The sequence below is a fragment of the Triplophysa dalaica genome, chromosome 15 (assembly GCF_015846415.1).
Source record: "Triplophysa dalaica isolate WHDGS20190420 chromosome 15, ASM1584641v1, whole genome shotgun sequence".
Classification (NCBI taxonomy): Eukaryota; Metazoa; Chordata; class Actinopteri; order Cypriniformes; family Nemacheilidae; genus Triplophysa; species Triplophysa dalaica.
The window spans coordinates 7,600,835-7,620,240 of record NC_079556.1 but is presented as its reverse complement, the minus strand read 5'-3'; the positions used below and the strand labels follow the sequence as shown (position 1 = coordinate 7,620,240).

The following is a 19,406-nucleotide window of genomic DNA, read 5'->3' as shown; positions in this document are numbered from 1 at the left end:
TACCTGGTGTTCAGAGAGCCCATCAGGCGCAGGGCTCAGAACTGGGTCCACATTAAAACATTCCACCTCAAAGAAAACATCTGATTGTTCATCAAAGCAGCTGGGCTTCTTCTCTAAAGAAAAATTATAATTTTAACAATTTGATCAGCAGAAGCACTTTATTTAAGATGCCAATAAGTAAGACGGAGATGTGGGTCGTGCTCTTACCTTGACAAAGAGATCTGGTGCGGATGAAAGATCGCCCCTTCCTTACTGCAGCTTTGGTTTTCTGCAGACCGTCTTTAGTTCCATCTTTGGCTGCTTTTACAAGTCTCTGCATCTATAGCACATCAACCATCATTCATGTTAAAGTCTGTACTGCAACCACTTAACAATAAAACTTCATTTATTTATTTATTTTAAAAGCCGTTCGTTGTGCTTTCATAATGAGATGAACCCACACCACTGAGAGAACCAGCTTAGACACCAGATCTCAAAACATGCAAACTGAATGATGTTTTGACTAAGCGAACAAACCGACCAACCAAAATATGTTACAACCGTGACAACTGTGATGGATGGGTAAACGAGGGAGGGAAAATGTGTAATAAATATTGGAAACAGCAACCGCAACTGCAGATTTAAGTTTGTCGAGTCTCTGTCCTGTCCTAATACATTTATGGAAATAATAATACAATTTTTGTGGTTGTGCCCTGCTGTGGTAGTCACATATCAAGACTTTCAATAACAATTACAAATAAGTAATGACATGTTACGTCATATGTTTAACATTCCCAACAAATTAAGACATTTATAATGGCAGCAAAACCATAAGGATAAACAAACGGAAGCTTAGGGGGGACGGAGGGTGACAGGATTTAGGGTTAAACAGGAGAAGCCCCACCACCAAAACCAGCATCATACGTAGCGGAAAGAACTCTCAGTCGATCTATTTCTTTTACCTTCTGCTCCTGTTTGTGTTTGAGCTGTTGCAGCTCTACCGTCCCCACTGTGTTTGCCATGAGATCTCGCATCTTTCTCTCATAACGCTCTTTCAAACGCACCAGATCTTCAGACAGCTGAACGACAACAGAGAGCGAGTTACTGCACACAGCCTTTATCCTTCCTTCATCGTCTAATACTAGTGTTCAAATTCAACCACCATTTCCTGAAAGAAATGTGTTTTTGCCATTTTCTATGCAAATACACTGAAAAGGTCTTTCAAACTTTAAAAAGGACACATCATGCTGAAGAATTTCATGACTGGGCACTTCCTCAATGAATGTGCCAAACGAAACTACCCAACAGATAAACAGATTCACTTAAAAAAAACTTCAAAATTATGACTCAGTCTGTTTAGATTGTTGAAAAATAAACCAATCCATTGAGCAGACTGTGAAATGAAAACACACAGTCAAAGCATTTGCTCAAATAAACACAGATTACCCTGAACTACTGAATCAGAGCCTTCACACACAAGCACAACCAAAATCATTGCCACCATGTCAAAGCCTTTCTTGCGGTTTCTAAATTTAACTGTGGATTCAAATGAAGGGAAGAAACCAAGGCAGCAGACCTGATGACATCTGGTCACTTAAACGCTTCATTGTTATTGGCAAACAGGTGGAGAGGGAGAGAGATTTTAAGTTTAGACGTTTATAAGAGTAGTATAAATACACACATGTGTTTTCTTGCTAGGCGTGCGACCCCTCACATAAGCGTCTGGGAGGCCGTTTTCTCCGTGTCCATTCTCCGTGTCACTTGCTTCCTCATAACTCTCAAACTCACTGGAACTCCAACCGTTGTCCAGAGAGCTGCTGCCACCCTCCTCCCCGAACTCCACATCATCATAGATCATCTCATCAGGGTCTGACACAAATACAGAATATTACTTAGCTTTATTTACATATAAGCAGCCTCTACTCTCATGGCATGAGCTTTAAGTCACATGACATTTATTACAGTTGACTGGTGACTGGGAATTTTTCCTCTCAGTTTCTGTTTCTCTCAAATTCCTCTGAAAATTAATTGCGTCTGCTTATATTGTTGTTCATTTGCATGTACATGCGTCTCATTCAACTGGCAATTATGGAGGTCAGGTAATGATGCAAGCATGCAGCAATAAAACCTATACTGAATTCAATTTACACACCGCAATGAATTTAGCATCTGGTTAAAATACATTGTGGGTGTTTAAAAAATTTAGGATTTTGCACTGAAAAAAAACAGCTCCCATTGGCTGCTAGGAAGAGAAACAGGTTTAGCATTAAACACGTCACACAGTCAGTGAAGACTGACAAAAAATTAGATGAACAGACCTGTTGTGGATCCAGAGCTTTCCCTAGGCACATCATCATAAATCACTTCATCTGGACCTTTGGCAAACAGAAACATACAAACAAGCATGTGAAACAAATGAAAGCACTTCTCTGAGTGTGAGGGAGTGAGTCTGTGCATTTCTTCAGTAAAAGGGAAGGAAATGTCTGGGATTCTCTTCAGAAACAGGAAACCGCGCTGAACAAGGTTCATTCATGCATGCGGATTCACAAAACTCATAAGACAAAAGAATCATGTACACAGAACTACAGGACAGCTGAACTCTCACGACTCAAAATCGAAAGATAACTTTGAGTCTGGAGCTTTGTGAGGCTTTCTTCAACTCTATCTTTTCCCAGCCAAGGAATGAACTTACTTTCCATCCAGGCTGTGTTAGCTGGATCGGACACCCATTTAGTTAGAGCATCTTCTTCTTTGATGACTGGACACTCTTCACTAAAAACACTGGACAATCAACTTGGAATTATGAAAAGAAATTAAGCTCACGACTTTTAAACATTCCTTAAAGTTTTCCATGCATTATTGAAATTAGGGATGTCAAATTTTAACACAAAGAATTAACAGATCATACGAACTGTATGACATCACTCACCTGTCCACTGGAGGGTGTCCTGTTCCCCCCACGGTCACTAGAGGAAAAATCACAACACTTCATATAATTAGCAGATAAGTGCAGGGATATTTGCAAATACAACAATAAGGTCAGACTATAACAAGGCTCAAAACTGTTCCAATTGGTTAGGTTGACGGATGAGACACTAAGACCACAAGGGTTGTCAGAGTGTCCTCAACAACTAAAGAAGAGAACTAGTTTTCTTCCAATATTTCCAATTGTGTAACTGTATTGTTTTAAAGTTCCAGTGTATGAAATTTAGAGACATCTAGTGGTAATGTTGCGAAGTGCAATGTACACCACTCTCACCCTTCCCTTTCGAACCACTACGGTGGGTGACACTGGACTAAGATATCTTGCCGAAGGTAAAAAGCTGCTACTGTTACACTTTAAAGAAAACAGGAAACCTGATCACAGCCAAAGCCAGAACTTTATTTATCCCTTACTTCCCTTATGGCAAAACTTCAGAAAAAGACAGAGGATAAGAGAGAAAGGAAGTTGAAGGGACACAGTTAGGATATGTGTGGTGATGGTAAACCCATTAGACCAGTGAAAAAAACATGAAACGCTTTTAACAATCTCCCTCTTTTACCATCTTCATCCACAGAGAAGTGTCGGATGATGACTGTGGTGTAGGCTGGTGTGATCACTGGCACGTTCGAGGGCGTTGCATAACCACAAGGCACTGGAACTGAATATCCAGATGGCAACCCAGGGCTACTGGGAACATCCTGAATGTCCCCTTCGCTCTCATTGGCTGGAGGGGAAGAGGGAGGTGCACTCTGCTCTGGCAGGAGCTGCTGTTGGATAGGGGCGATGTCAATCACTGAGTAGGGGTTGACTTTGGGTTTGGAGGTGGTTGCCAAGTTGGGAACCGCACTGGCACCACTGTTCCCTAATGATTAAAAAGTTAAAAAGTACAATCAGGAAGCTCTGGGATGGTACATTATGTACAAAAGCTGAAGTTGCATCTATGTCCTGAAGTAGTAAAACTTTTGTAATTTGTTTTCGTTCTACTGTAGTATAATATTCTCTCTCTTACATTACTTTGAGGAGGATTTTCTAACCCATACCACATTTTGAGAGGAAAGATAAAGAAAGGTCAAAAGACAAAAAAAGGTACAAAGAGACAGAAATACAGGATGAAAAAATAAGCAAGAATGCAGGGAACTGCCACCAAGATGGCTGTAGATTTGATTTCCAGTCAATTATGTCAAAATTGCAGTTTGTAGTTTGCATTAAGAAATTTTATCTGCAAATTTGACAAAACCTGTAAAACAATCCGTCTTGGGAACCACTAGTAAAACCTTTAGAAAAAAAATATCTTAGACAAAATCATTGCTTGTAATGTAAACATACCCTCCAACTGACTGTAAACAGCAGCTCCTGTAGTGCCCTCTGCTGTTGGAATAGGTTCACTATCCTGCCCTTGTGTTGCGCTGTAACAAAGATCTGCGGGAGGAGGGGGTAGATCTCCCTGTGGGAACGTTGCATGAGCTAAAGGGGTATTATTAGCAGGGCAGTCCTGAGGTGGTGGGGGCAGATCAGCCTCTGCGGTGAGTAAGTTCTCTGGGTTTGGACTTGTCCCATTCACGGGTGCGTCCCGATCTGCTGATGAGTAAGTTAACACCATGGACGTTCCCTCGGGGTCGGGAGGTAGCAGATCCGCCTCTGGGGCTTCATCACCACTGTCTTCAAACTCAAACCTCCCACCTTCATCTTCATCATCCAACACTTAAAGAGAAAGAAATAGAAGGAGAAAAGTTAGCCCCATGTTTTGCCTTCATGTTTGTTTGGCATTGTGAAATTTAGGTTAAATAAATAAAAAATTACCTAATACAACTAAAAATCTATTGACGGTTTTATCTGATACACGTGCCTGGACCGAAGTTAACTTACAGTATGTGGTTGTTGATCGATCTAATAATATAACCATTTATATTTAATTTAAATTCTTAAAGGGATAGTTCACCCCAAAATTTTAATTCTGTCAACATTTACGTTTCACCTACCATATTAGGAAAAAATATTTTATAATTTTTTTGACTACCATTGTATTTTTTTTCATTGAGGGGCAAAATCTGTCTGGTTATAGCATTCTTCATCTGTGTTCATAAGAACAAAGAAATGTATCCAGATTTGGAACAACTCGAAGTTGAGTAAATTATGACAGAATTTTCATTTTTGAGTGAAATATCCCTTTAATATTTTATTATATAAAATAAACAATTTGTTGAATGTTAATTTTATGAAATAAATATTTTGTTGAATGGGTCGTGTAACTCTGTCACATTTAAGTTTAGCCAAGTAATGGTTCTTCTACAGGACCCCCCGAAAAAACTTGCTAGACATACTTTCTACTTGCTGGTTAGTGTAATTTACTTGTTATTTATTTTGCTTGATATCAAAAAAAATCTGCAGTCACAGATTCTTTGGAGATGTGTACCAGAAGTTCAGTTCGGCCAGTTGCTTTAAAACCGTCTGTCCAAGATCTTTATTATGCAGTTTTAATAAAAACTGAGAAAAATGTTGGGCTAAATTTGTGAAATAAAACAAATGTCTGCATAAATCCATGTGATAAGGTTTATGTTGTTTTCTCCACATTTAGTGCGTGGCAAAAAGTTAATTGTGGGCTTTGAAGTATTTTGGGGCTGAGACTGGTTTCCGCCCTCCTCTCTACCCACCCATGCTTCACAGACACATTCATTCACAGGCTAAGAGAACTCTTAATTCTAGCATACGAACAGGAACCCTCTACTTCATGCTCACAGGCTGTAAATGTTAGAGAACAGAGAAAAATAACCAAATCTGGTAAAAAAGCAAGAGAGGAAGCACACTGAGAGGAAACCGGGTCAAAACTCTGCTTATTTTCCATGGGGGTGCAGCGCTAAAGAGGAAACGTGCCTACTGAGACAAGAGAACAAAAGACAGAGATCGTATATTTAAAAAACAATGATCAAAAACATCTCTTATATTGTAGTTTACAGTAGTTTAGATATGAAAGGTTACAACAAAACTATACAAGACTACGGTTATCACACCAAGTAAGATCACGATACTGTGTCATGCTCATAATTCAAATCTACAAAATAAACCAAAGTTTCCTAAATACACTACTCTCTACAATATTTTGTAGTATTATCTATAGTATTTCAATAAACTGTAACGGATACTGTAGTATGCTATTTACTATGGTAAACTCCAGTGTTGGAATTTTAAAGTTTACTGTAGTTAATACTAAAGTACACTAGAATATTTTGTATGTGGGAACTCAAATGTGCAACACAATTTATTTATACAGCACTGTTTATAAAGGGAAATGTTATGTTAGCTTTTAAATGTGATAATACATTTCCTGAGTCAATAAATAATTCAAACGATTTGTTCAAAACGGTTGATTTTATGATATTACATTTATTGGAAAATGGCTTACAGCTTTACAGAACGCTGCAGACCACACCAAAAAAACCAAGAGGGAACTCCAGTACAGCTATTATGAAGCAAACACTCCATGGATTATCTTGAAACAGTGATTCACTCTTCAAAAATGTGAGTAATGTAAGATTTTTACTGTCCAATCACAGCCTTTCTCACTGAGTCAAAGCACATACAGGGGCCATTATTCTGCACTATGGTAATAAACCCTGTTACATAGTTTTCTTTACAGTTTATTTACAAAACAACATTTTATAACCAAAGTAACTCCATACAACTGAAATTCATTCAATCAAATGTAGTACTTAAAGAGTAATGAGAGGAGTGGTCCTGTACAACTCTGGACAAATGCCAAGGAAACCATGTTTCCACTGTTGGAAATGGTTATCTCTTAAAGTCGATAAATCCACTGTGCCCTGCTGGTACGAGTTTGCTCAGTGAAATGGCAGAGATTCCAAACATAGCAAATACATGCTATCCTCCAACTTGAGGCTGTGGATTCCCAAAGGATCCTTGTTAGACCACTTTCCTTTCTGGCTACCGTTTGTCATTTTTAAGCTGTATAGCTGTGATTTTCATCACAATGACTATTTGAAATCCAAATTCGTAACCAAACAGTTCTTGGCCACCATTGACTAATAGTATGAAAATCACAATGGTAGCCAAACATGCCCCACAAGTGTTTGCTTTTCTTACATTCAGGTATGATTTTATGTTCAACAGAACAAAGAAATTTATAAAGAAATTTTCCCCACTATGATAGTCAATGGTGGCCAAGAACTGTTTGGGTACAAGCATTCTTCCAAATATCTTTCTCGGTGTTCATCAGAACAACAAAATTTATAAAGATTTGAAACAACGTGAGGTTGAGTAAATTATGACAGAATTTTCCTTTTTGGGTGAACTGTTCCTTAGTTTGATGCTCATGGGCCTCCAAAGGATTTCTGGCAGTGTCAGAAAATTTAGAGCATAGTCTTACAGTGCGACTCCAATTTTGATCACCGTCTGGCGAAGAACCAATAGGAGTACAGATGATGATGTACTGAATATGTGTGTGAGGAAGAAATGCTCTGTTAAAAAGACTTATACTCACTCTTCTATGTGACATGCAACTTAAATGTTTTTAGGGTTCCATTACCATCTTTCAGCACCTCCTACCCAGTCGGCAGGTTTGATTACACCTTCACAAAAACAATTGAAACCGTATATGATGTTGAGTACCAAAACTTGAATGATTTTTTGAGACTGGACCAAGATCTTAGTCTTGCTCGCTACAGTATGACACTGTGCACCTGGTCTGAGAGGTCAGAGAAGAACAGGTATGTTGTACACTCCGATGGGCCACATTCATAAATCGCTGAGCATAAAGGGCAAAGGTTAAGAGTTCATTGTTTGGGGGAAGGGTTGTGGTGTGTTGTGCTAATTTGGATCTGCTCTGTGGGAAAAGAGAATCACAGAGGCATGAAGAGAGAGATTTCAAAGTGGCTTTATCAGCCCTCTGTGTTAATGAATGGAGTTAACGCAGATAAAGCACGAGGGAGATTCCATACACTTTAACAGATACTGGCTTTTAAAAAATAACGTGGAAAGCAAGCAGTTTTCGTTTAAAGTTTAAGATCAAAAGAGCTTCATTCCTTCCAATGCCGAGTCCCCATTAGCTCTTTCAGCAAAAGATCTCTGTGAGTTTTCCAATTTAGATTACATAAGACTGTTATTGTAGCACATTTTGTTGTGTTTTAAGGGGGACAGCTAAACCATAAATAAAATTATTTCATCGTTTATTCATCCTCATGTTGTTCAAAACCGGTACATTTATGCTTTTGGCAGACTTTATACAAATCTTTCTTCTGCTGAACAGAAATAAAGACATTTAAAAAAAATTATACAAGTAGAGTAAATGAAGGATCATTCATTTTTGGATACACTAAGTTTAAAGTAGTAGTAATAACCCTGGTCCCAAAAACTACAATACCCAACTGGTCCGCAAAGGTACTTTGCAGTTTTTTGTCCCACATCCAATACTGAAAAACTGACTCCATACACAAATTTACACACTTTTCAATCAACCCATTGTGTTCTCATGCTAAAAAAGTTAAGTATACAAATTAATATTCTGCCTCCTTTGTAGTGTACAAGTGATGTACAATATACAAATATAAAACATTCTATAAGATAACTTGAAATCTCAATGAATGCAATAAAACACATCTTTCGTTTTCTCTTTCACTCTGGAAAAGACGAAGTCTCTGTATCTCTTCCTCCCCTGCGTTCATTCTGGCCTTCCTCTGCTTTGCAACCCACACGGTCAGTGGCTGAGCCATGGAATGTGTTTACACAATTTCATTCTCTTCCCCTCTCCATCTTCCAAACATGTCCAACATTCAAATCTAAATAAAGTCAGGATATCTTTGAAGTTCACCTGATTCTTAAACTTCTACAAGATTCTGACAAACGTGAATTCAGGTAGTCTCTGTGCCAAAAAATCTGTGCCAGTGTCAACATCTGCGTTTACAAACTGTCAGCTTGTCAAAGTAAACACGGCCTGTGTGCTGAGAACATTGTAAAGAAGACAAAAGAGATTCTTACAGTCAGGTGGTGGAGGGGGGAAGTCTTCCAGGTCCATGCTCAGCACGTTCTTCTGAGACATGTGCACACACACACACACCGGCTCCGATGGTAAGGGGGAGATCCTTCACAAACACATACAAACCTACAGGTGCAAAGACAATATAGGTCAACCAATGAAAATGCCAGCAAAACCACCACCAATCACAAACGAGTATCCAAATATTACAACAACATAAAAAATTCAAACAGCATAACTTCTCATTGATAGCGCATGGAAATGTTTGAAAGAAAAAAGTCACAAATTTATATTAGTGTGCTAAAAATTCCTGCAAAGCTCTGTCATCAATGTCAAATCTAATCGAGAGTCATATGACATTGTGGAGTAGAAGCTTGTCACTCATCGCCACCAAACTTGAAACACATACATGCACAGACATGAGATCCCCCATCTGTGACTGTAAGGAATAGAAAAACCCTTTATCGCCTCCTTTATCTCTCTCAGACACACAGAGAGACTAAACAGAGCTTTCCTCTCAGCTGTGTTTCCAATGGAACAGTGAAGTCATTCTGTAGAATACAAGGTTCTTCGTGAGGATTCTGCGTGTGACACCCACAGGGTCACAGGGAGCAGAGGGTGGTCTGACTCATCCGAACGACTGTATTATGTCACACAATAAGATCCAGGCACAGATACATGAGTGCAGACTCACCAGTGAAGCACAAAATACCAGCACAGGGCAGAGCAAGTATAAGTTCCACGTTCCTCCTATAGGTGTTCATTTGAGATCACACAGCAAAATCATTCATGGTGCAAATCTTAAGTGGCTAAAACAAAACAAAACAATCACTCTGTAAATACAGTTTCAAGACTTGTAAGAAAAAAATGTGTGTGCCTGTGTGGTAATGCAATATCATATAATATTCATCATATAGATTGTGAAAACGTATTGCTGTCAATTCAATATTCATTGTTTGAATGCATGTGTGCATGGTCGTCTACTTAACATTTTTCGGGGGACTAATCTGTACCCAAAAGTAAGCAAAAACTGAAAAAGGGTACGTGCTGACTTGTAAAAATGACAATGCTACACAAAATATGGTAAATACGTTTTTTTTATTGTAAAATTTCTGAAAGTATTCTGTTAGGGTAAAAGGAGGAATGTGAAGATTTAAGTGGATTCTAGCAAGGAGGTTTACGAAAACCTAAAGGTTTGTCCCTTTAGGGCTACTGTAGACACAACAAAGCGAATTCCATGCAAGGGGACCCGCGGTGTATGTAGATAGAAATAGCTCATTCTAAGGTAAACATAACGCTTCATGTTAGGTCTTTATACACCTCTGAAGACATAGTGATGTACATTTAATTGTATTTCTATCAATAGATCCTACAAAAACTGAGGTTTGAGTGTTGGTTATGGTTAGGTTGTAATGTATATAACTAGCTAACTATAAAACAATAAGTCTGTGTAATGTCTTTGTTTTTTTTATAATTAAGTAAACATGTAACTGAATGAGAGCAGGTGTGTGTTTGTAAGAAAGAAGAGTCCACAAACACACACAGATCTAGGAAGACAGATCTTTTGAATCTTATAATAACAGCTTACCTGTGCAGAACAACACAAACATCAGAGATGTGTGAGAGGAAACTCTAATTTACAGATCTACAGTGAAGCGCCGGGTATACTTGACTTTACGCGTCCGTGTCACGCACAAACGAGTCCGCACAGCTTCTTGAGCACGATCAATCACAGATACGCTCGGATAGAGGAGTTCAACACACGAGCAGTACATCACCGTGTGAACTCTGATTCAACATTTTGAAGCATACCGCGCACCCTCCAGTTGACGAAAATTGTGTTGTCTTGTTATGTATCACTCAAATGACACGTGCTTTTAACACAAGGAAGCTTTAAATGATAAATCTTAGAGTCTGAGGTTTTAAAAAGGCCACAACCGGCGATTTATTCGTTCTTGTGATAGATGCAAGCTTTCTTTTTCTCTATTCTGATAAACCAAAAGACAGTAAATTTAGCAGATAAAACTCTCAAACACAGCCTTATACAAACTCATAAACACACTGACTGGTGTAAGACAGTTCATCCTGAAACAATAATATATCAAAAATGACTATAAAGCTACAGGAGCACTCGGTTTAATTAAAGACAAACTTGTTGTGCAAGTTGCTTTAAATAAAAGTGTATGTGTGAAATATATAAATGAAATGCAATAATATTCGTTATAGAATGCATGAGAAAAGTTAATGTGCCCAGTCCATAAAGGTTGAGCATGAAACAGGCATGAGGCGAGTTGTTGGTACTTGTGTCAGCATTGACCATGTCTGGCTGATCAATGCTTAGTTTGAGCTTGACTGTTGGGTGTGTAATTATACAGAAGAAAAAAGCCTGCTGTTCAAATGTGCCTGCAGGCCTCTGCCAATCAGAAACAGTTTTCTGAGAGCTGCTATTTCCTGTATCAATCCAGACATGTCAGTGATGTCAGTTCAGATAGCATTAACATCTGACACATTTAACAATGAATGGAACATCAAGGAACATGTGAGACCAGCACCTTGTGTATTGTATATACTGTATTGTCGCTGTTAGGAGGGAAAATTAAAAAATAGCTAATTTGGACATCCAAGGTTTTGGAAGGGCAGCTACGATTTGCAAAACAAAGAATTATGTAAAAACTAATATATGTCACAAAATATGGATATAATAGGATTCTGCCCAACAATGATCACTTACATCTGTGATCAGAAAGAGACATTTCCTTAACCAATGCTGATTAGGAAAATGTATTTATTAACTAACGGTCACGTTATCTGGACCATAAAATTAGCATGTTAAAGAACCCCCACGTAACCCGTTCCATTCAACTAGGGGTGTAGAATATACAGGTAATGACAATAAACGTGATACTAATTTTCATGACCTTTGGTATCGTATCATCATGCAAATGCTATGCATGACAATATGAGTCAACCTGAGAAAACATGAGAGTAAATATATTCAGGTTTAAAAGCCATAAAGATTGTTTAGGTTATTGTTAAGGTTAACAATGTAATTCATAAAGATTTGCTGACATAATATGCATTCACAAACTCTATGGCTACTAAACAATGACCTGTTAGTGAATCCCTGATTCCATCCTTGTTCTATATTCTCCTGTAAACCTAGGAATGTGTGAAATACTGGAAGAACCTGGACTCTCTGACCCAGGTAATACACACATAAGACACACAAACTGGAAAATCATCATGAAAGCCGCACTTAATCCTACTGGGTTAAAGACAGTGATGTCAGAGGGCGAGGGCACAAGAGGTGTTGTGCATAATGTCAATAATATCCTTTAAAGGGATAGTTCACCCAAAAATGTTAATTCTGTTTTCATTTACTCACCCTTAAACCTGAATATATTTCTTTGCTGTGTTGAACACAAACAAAGATTTTCAGTTCTTAGACATCATCCACTACCATAGTAGAAAACAATAATTGTGTTTTTTTGTTCTGTTGAACACAAAATAAGATAATTTGAAGAATTCAGGAAAACGAGTTCTGGGGCACTTCTGACTACCATTTAATTTTTCCTTCTATGGTAGTCAATTATGACCCAGAACTGAAAATTGCAAACAATCTTCCAAATATCCTTCTCTGTGTTCATCAGAACAAAGTTATTTATAAAGATAAGAAATAACATGAGGGTAAGTAAATGATAACAGAATTTTCATTTTTGGGTGAACTATCACTTCAACTGTACATATGTAATATGGTAACATTTGACAAGTGTGGATCCAAACTACATTGCAAGACAACAAAATCTACCCAACAATACACCATCTGTCCGATCATGCTAAAAACAATAAATATTGTCCAAAACAATATTTTTTGTCCTCAGCAAAAAAAGTTTTCAGTTTTTAATCAGTTTTTACCCCGTTCCCAGCAGATTCCTTTGGGAAACCTGTGTCAGTCCACATCAGATCACACAGACATTACATCATTTTTACTACAGTATCAATCTCTGCATAATAAGTAACGATTGATTGTTTATTTACAGAGCTGATCTCTGGGTGGAGAGGCTCTTGCACCCCCAGTGTGGCTATTTGCTAAGCAAATTGCCAGCAGTCTGAGCAAATCTAGCCAGGCTCTCTTCTGATGCAAAGTGAGTTTGACAAGCATGGAGTCAAACAATTCAGTCGCACATGAGAGAGTCCTTCCCCATATCACACACATGCATCAGATACTGAAGAAAAGGCTCTCGGGCCCCAGATTCCTGAAAGCACTTCAACCCCTGCTCCTCCCAGGGAAGGAAATGATGCCGTAAAACGGAGGGGAAGTGGAAATCTCTCCCATTATAAAAGAGCATTCCTTAAATTCTTACAAGCATTTGATCCACGTTGAACTGGGAGGTATGAAGTTTAATACCTAATGAGACAGTGTGAAGGTCTTTCCTAGGACACAGATGGGTTTATCCTTCAGCAATGGTACAGACAGTCAATATTGTGAAGGCCAAGCAAAATCACATTAAAGAATGAGGTGTCAAATTGAATGATTGTTTCCTATTGAAGGACACTGTACTTTATGGGAATATAAGAAATTGTCCTTATTGTAGTTTATTATGTATGTTACTTGTGTTTTTTAAAAGGACAATAATAATTTTCTTTTGGCACAGCATATTTCGAAAACTGTGCAGATAATCATCACACGTTTATTAGTTACACGACTCTTATTTATAAAACAAGGCGTTAAATCTAGTGAGCATGGTTGTCATTGCCACGTAAAACAGATTTCAACAGGACAATTGCAAGAGCAGATGTTGTAAACTCATTAAAAGGATTAAAAACATCTCGACACGACATCAAGTTTCAAGCAATAAACATCGCTACAGGCAGCAAACTGTCACCATTAATATACAAAATAAGAGCACGTTTACAATGACAAACGTTCCCCAGGCATAACAGTGGATATGTTTAAGATAGGACTCGAAATGGTTTAGGAATTTCACAAGCGTAAGCTACTCACCATGTCTCTGGATATTTGAAGATATAAACAAATCTAAGGTAAATTCCGTTAACAGTGTCGCAACACCAGTTACAGATGCTACAGCAGAAATTTTCTCTTTTATTTTTTGGGACTGCAACTTTCCCAGAGAGTTTTTCCCAAACGTTAGTCAAGCGCTCAGTGGCCACACCCAGAATGCATCCTGATTGGTGAAGCCTTTGGACACTCGTTTTTAATTAGTTTAGAGGAACGTCAATCAAATATCCGACTTTTCACCGTATGGTTGAAGACACCACACGCACGCGTTCCAATGTACATCACGTGGTATGCGTGCGCCGCTCGACGGTGTCAGTCACATCCAGAGTTAAATTATATCCAAAACCACAATAATGTCATAAAAGCAAATACACTGTACAAGTTAAAAGTATTTTTATGTATGTAATAGTTATTGAAACATACAGGATCAAAACATCTTACGTTGTTATTCGTTTTCTCCATTTTATTTATTTAAACATCACATTTTACTTTCAGGCTTTACTTTCATGGCTGTCATCTAGTTTTAAATGATTTACACGTTTATGCCTAAAATTTATTTCGTGCATTCATTTCTCGACGACTTTTGCAGTGTTGTGCTGGCATCTAGTGGACACAAAACTGCACAACTCGTTTTGTCGATGTCTTAAAAGTGCTGACAATTTATGCCCCTGACGTGAATAGATGCAGTGAGTGATAATTCTATGAAACCTTTTCTTTTAATACTGGAACATGAAGAGCAAACCTTTGTCTCTTGTTGGAAATCAAAATAAAAACATACCCATTTGGCAAGATTTTATTTTATTGATTGTGTATTTTAGATATTATAACATGGTTAAAATAGATAACATCAACAGCAGCTGGAGCTTTAAATCTTGAGTTCTAGAGCCACCATTAAAATTCATACTAAAGTATTTTCTTTTTTATTATTTTATCTTCAATTTAATGTGTTGTAGATTACCAGTTGACAGACTGGAGTAAATTGTGACAATGCAAGCTAGTTTGTTCTTACATCCTAATAATATTAGCCCAGACGTCAAACTTAATAAAATGTAACAGGAAAGCTTTGGATATACATTACAGAATTGTTTCAAGGGAGCACATACGATTAATAAATACCTGTTAAAAAAAAACTGATGAAATATGCATTCTTTGAACAAATGTCATTCCTGTTCAGAGAGCACAAGTACTTCACAATGGTTTGAATTCATTTGGTTAACCTGCTAGACGTTTCTGCAACAACTTTTAATTTCATACACATCAGCAGTTTTGTCTCCATTACTGTGAAAGACAAGCTGAGAAAAGCTGAAATAATCATTTTAACCTTGAATGCCACAGCAAGAGTGAAAGCATACAGGAAAACTTAAGCAAGTTTAGCAGCGGATGGTAGTTCAACACTTGAGCAGGTTTTAACAGTAATAATGAGTTCAGGAATAAATTAAATTGATTACAACATTTTAAAAAATCTGTTTTAAATAAAATAAAAATAAATTTGATACAAACATTGTATTACACTGGATAAACCTGTATAGTTTTATTTGAGGCAGCTCATGTATTTCTTTACATGTAGAATACTCGGATGTTTTTTTCCACTATAACCTACACGTGAAGTTTCATCAATCATTTAAGATGACCGCTGCAGAGTTATCAAACTCCATTTCCAGTATCGAATACATGAAAAAATAAATGGCAATGCAGAGTCAATGATTAACAATCCTTCTTTCCTAGAGCAGATAATACCACACCTTCACATCATGTATCCTCGCATTACCCTGGTCTGTTACTCAGAGAAAGCTTAGCAATGGTGCACAAATACAGTTTTTCCCTTCATTCATGATCACTAGTATCACTAAGGTATGTCAATTTTTTGTTGTATTAGCTTCTATAGATTTATGTCAATTACATTTGAAGTTGCTGCTGCAATTTTATAAAATATAAAACAAAATACTGCAAAGTATTAAGCATAACACTGTTCAGAAATATATAAACTGAGGAAGACAATAACTAAATCGATATCTAGCCCTCAAATGTAACATTGTAAAACAACGTCTCTTGGTCCCTTCAGTCATACTAGAACACATACACACATTCCATTCTACTCAGATAATTCACTTTGAGTCAGAACAATTCCTGCCTATGCGGAACACAAAGAGCCTAGTCAAACATAAGCAGACCTCAGCAAGGGAAACAAAAACACAGAATACATCACACAGCCTTCGGAAATTATCACTAAACACTCTTGAAAATAATCAACACTCTTTCGTAAAAGAAAACTAAAATAAAGCTATGATTGCGTGAAGCGGACGTTGCCAAAGCAGAAATTTGTTTGTGAAGTAAGAGATCAATTTTGACTGAGCATTGCGATTGTGTTGGGTCACAATGTAGTCACAAATTTACTTATCACATGACACTGAATGTGAACCTACTCAGGTGAGATCTAAACCTGCGATGAAATGGAGACAAACACAAGAATCTCACAGTCTGAGATACGTTGTGCTGCATGGACTGTGAATGGATAAAAGTGAGTGCTTTAAACCACTACCGGAAAATAAATCAAATGATATCCAACTCAAAAAAGAAGTTGAAACGGAAATCATGATGTTTACAACCTCATTTCTCAACGTCACACGCAGTAAAGGTTAAACAAGGCGCCCTCGCAACATGTACCAGTCAGAGCCTGAAACCACAACTGACTACAGATTTATAGTCACTTTGAATACAAAGGCAAACTAAATACTCTTTATGTGTTCTCACAATTTAGTCAAATGGAAATACGAAGTATTAAAACTAAATTCGTAAACCCTTCAAACAGTGCTCACTGTTAAAAATGATCCTTTGACACTTTGCACTTAAGACCCTCATTCAGTTTTCATGGTGTACTCCTTCCATTAATTAGCTGGCATGGGGCTTGCGTCCCGCGTCATCTATGACAGGTCCGTTCTCTTGTGGAGGTTTGTTCACAAAGTTCCAGTCCACTGGATTAAGAAGCTGTAAGGTTTTCTTATGTGTCCAGATTGGGTTGAGAAAGAAAGTGAGCATAGCAAGACCCGTAAAGAACAACAGTCTCTGAACAAATGGGATGTGGGTATTCATCTCTTCCCAGTGATTCCAGCTCACCCACCACATAAAGTAGGAAAGAACCATCCGGCAATGAAACATGTGGATCATCATCCACTGGTTAGCTTTCCAGAAAAGAGTCTTGGACCAGCCCGCCTTGGAGAGAGGAAGGAATGGGGATAGGATTCAATAAACGCAAATACTTTTTTATAAATAAAAAGGACATATACTGTTTCATTACAATGTTTATTCTAATAAAGAAAGTAACAGTTTACATAAGAACTCCAAATAATACCTATAAATTTAGATAATCTTTAAACAAAGTAATTTATGTATTGCTTTCTTTTGTATGTAAAGATAGGTATTGCGATTTAAATTGAAGGGTAGGACATTCTGGCTGTGTGAAATTTTCCACCAAACACTGGAAACTTATCAGTAAAAACAGATGGACATCAGCATCCAAATATAGCATTACCAAAAAAACAGAAGTGAAATTGTACATCCCCATTGACTTTGCATCTCACCTTAAGCAGCATCCAAGAGACGCAAGTAAATGGTGTGCTCATCTCCATTAGCAGGGTCACCATAGGAAGAAAATGGCCCAGCCAGCTCCACACAACTGCCCCAGCGAACCCTGCCAGGGCAAAGAAGTGGTGCACAGCTAACGGCACATCGAAAGACCAGAACACCACATTGGATGAGTGAAGGGCCACGTTTTCAAACAGGAAGAAGCCAGTAGCGGTCAGCACGTTAAGCCAGGACCAGTTTTCCTGCCCAAGGACCTTATCAGAATTCACAGCGGAGTCCTCCAAGAGTGCCCGAACCCCTGCTACTATGCTCTGGATGCCGAACAACGCCCGAGTCGCAGTTAGATCCCAGAAGACCTGCACAGAGGAAGAAAGATCTTTACATTTACATTATAAATGTATAGAGAATTTGCAAGAGCAGATATGCATGTCAACAAGCACCTTTTCTTTGACAGACAGGGAGCGATAGGTAACAAACAGCAGTTTAGATATGAAGTGGGACAGGAGGAATACAACTGTGTAAAAGATAAAGCCCAAACTGATGATCCTCAACTGAACGTCCCGAGATGAGTAATCCATGTTGAAGGGTTAGACTGCAGTGACTTTGTTCCACAGGCGGGTCCCACATTTAACCAATTTAACCGTTACGTCCTGAAACGAGACAGACACGCCTTATAACAACCGACACTGCCCAACTTAATGTGCTAGACACGGAGAATATGGGTTCAGTTTACAGCACCATTCAGTGAAACAACTGAATTAATGTTATAGAAAATAGGTCAAAATGAACCAAATCACTTTCATCGTATCCATAACAGTAGCTAAAACCGGTAACCCAGTAAACTGTAATATTAGACTTGTCTGTTGTTCTATCATTACACAAAGCTGAGGTCACGAAATTATACACAGTTTAGCCTGTTGTATACATTGTACAGGACAACTCAACATCATTTGTTTGTTTGGTGAACGTTTAAAAGCCTCCTCCACCGTTTATATATAATATTTTCCTCTTACCTTTTGTAGATTCAGGCCGAAGGAATCCGTTTTCGCTACAAGACTACAAACCCCATTATTTACAGTGTCACAGACCTAAACTATATTATATTATGTTATGTTGTTGTGTGCTTGGAGCACCAAACTTTCATGCGCCCAACAGACACTGAACTGTATTTTCCGTCATGTGACCTCTTTCAATCACATGACCAAGTTCACTGCCAAACTCTATGTGGCGACCTCTGTTGGCCTCATTCTATAATTGCAAGTCTCATGAGTGTGGGATATACCGCGGAAAACTTTGACCATTCCGATTTTTTATTTATTCAGTATTTCTTTATGTATTGCAGCCATTATCGTGTGGATGTTGAATTTAAACAAAATCAAACCTCAAGGGTGAAGTCATCTAACAGCAATGAGAAAGACTGACAGCTTGACAAGACACATGAAAACAGCATTTTAATTCAAAATTCGGTAGAAATGTTGTTAGTTCACAAATTTTGAAACAAAAATGATAATTTTACCTAAATACTTAACTATAAATAGCAAATTCAGAAAATCTGGGAATAATTTTGAAATGGTTTCTTACAGTATTTTTTCCAAAGCTAGCCTTCAATGTGACCCTGGACAACAAAACCAGTCTTAAGTAGCACAGGAGGTTTTTTAGTAAAAGACAAAATACATTGTGTGGGTCAAAATGATCGATTTTTCTTTTATGCCAAAAATCATAAGGAGATTAAGGAAATATCATGTTCCGTGAAGATATTTTGTAAATTTCCTACCTTAAATATATAAAAACCTTATTTTTGTAAATGGATGGCCTGCCACAGTGCCCCTGATTAACAACTTCAAAGGCAATTTTCT

The 19,406-nt window shown here is 37.8% G+C and overlaps 2 protein-coding genes across 4 annotated transcripts in view; both read right to left on the bottom strand.

The window, feature by feature from the left end:
• The window catches only part of arhgef10 (Rho guanine nucleotide exchange factor (GEF) 10), a 40,748-nt gene extending 26,658 nt beyond the window's left edge, over positions 1-14,090 (bottom strand). Inside the window, exons 1-11 of one of the 3 annotated variants that reach the window (XM_056767943.1) lie at positions 13,954-14,090; positions 8,951-9,074; positions 4,289-4,663; positions 3,522-3,824; positions 2,909-2,945; positions 2,672-2,760; positions 2,298-2,354; positions 1,661-1,848; positions 942-1,058; positions 208-319; positions 4-113 (exon numbers count right to left, since the gene is read on the bottom strand). In XM_056767943.1, the coding sequence (XP_056623921.1) occupies positions 4-113; positions 208-319; positions 942-1,058; positions 1,661-1,848; positions 2,298-2,354; positions 2,672-2,760; positions 2,909-2,945; positions 3,522-3,824; positions 4,289-4,663; positions 8,951-9,011 (1,449 nt within the window). In that variant the 5' untranslated portion in view covers positions 9,012-9,074; positions 13,954-14,090. The remainder of the gene's footprint in view (positions 1-3; positions 114-207; positions 320-941; positions 1,059-1,660; positions 1,849-2,297; positions 2,355-2,671; positions 2,761-2,908; positions 2,946-3,521; positions 3,825-4,288; positions 4,664-8,950; positions 9,075-13,953) is intronic. The other 2 variants (XM_056767944.1, XM_056767945.1) reach the window with 2 other exon arrangements.
• A 659-nt stretch (positions 14,091-14,749) lies between these two features.
• Positions 14,750-18,733, bottom strand: cln8 (CLN8 transmembrane ER and ERGIC protein). The gene is made up of 4 exons (XM_056768825.1): positions 18,564-18,733; positions 17,991-18,200; positions 17,547-17,906; positions 14,750-17,178 (listed from the first exon to the last, which is right to left on the bottom strand). Exons 2-4 carry the CDS (start codon positions 18,126-18,128, stop codon positions 16,858-16,860), a joined length of 819 nt encoding a protein of 272 aa, XP_056624803.1. The 5' UTR covers positions 18,129-18,200; positions 18,564-18,733; the 3' UTR covers positions 14,750-16,857.
• Between the last annotated feature and the right edge of the window lie 673 nt (positions 18,734-19,406).

Bases quoted from the DNA above. Each gene is read 5' to 3' on its own strand.
- cln8 (XM_056768825.1), bottom strand. From the start codon at position 18,128: ATGGATTACTCATCTCGGGACGTTCAGTTGAGGATCATCAGTTTGGGC. The intron at 17,907-17,990 runs GTGCTTGTTGAC...TCCTCTGTGCAG, and splicing joins CCCTGTCTGTCAAAGAAAAG to GTCTTCTGGGATCTAACTGC. The intron at 17,179-17,546 runs GTGAGATGCAAA...CCTCTCTCCAAG, and splicing joins TCTCTTGGATGCTGCTTAAG to GCGGGCTGGTCCAAGACTCT.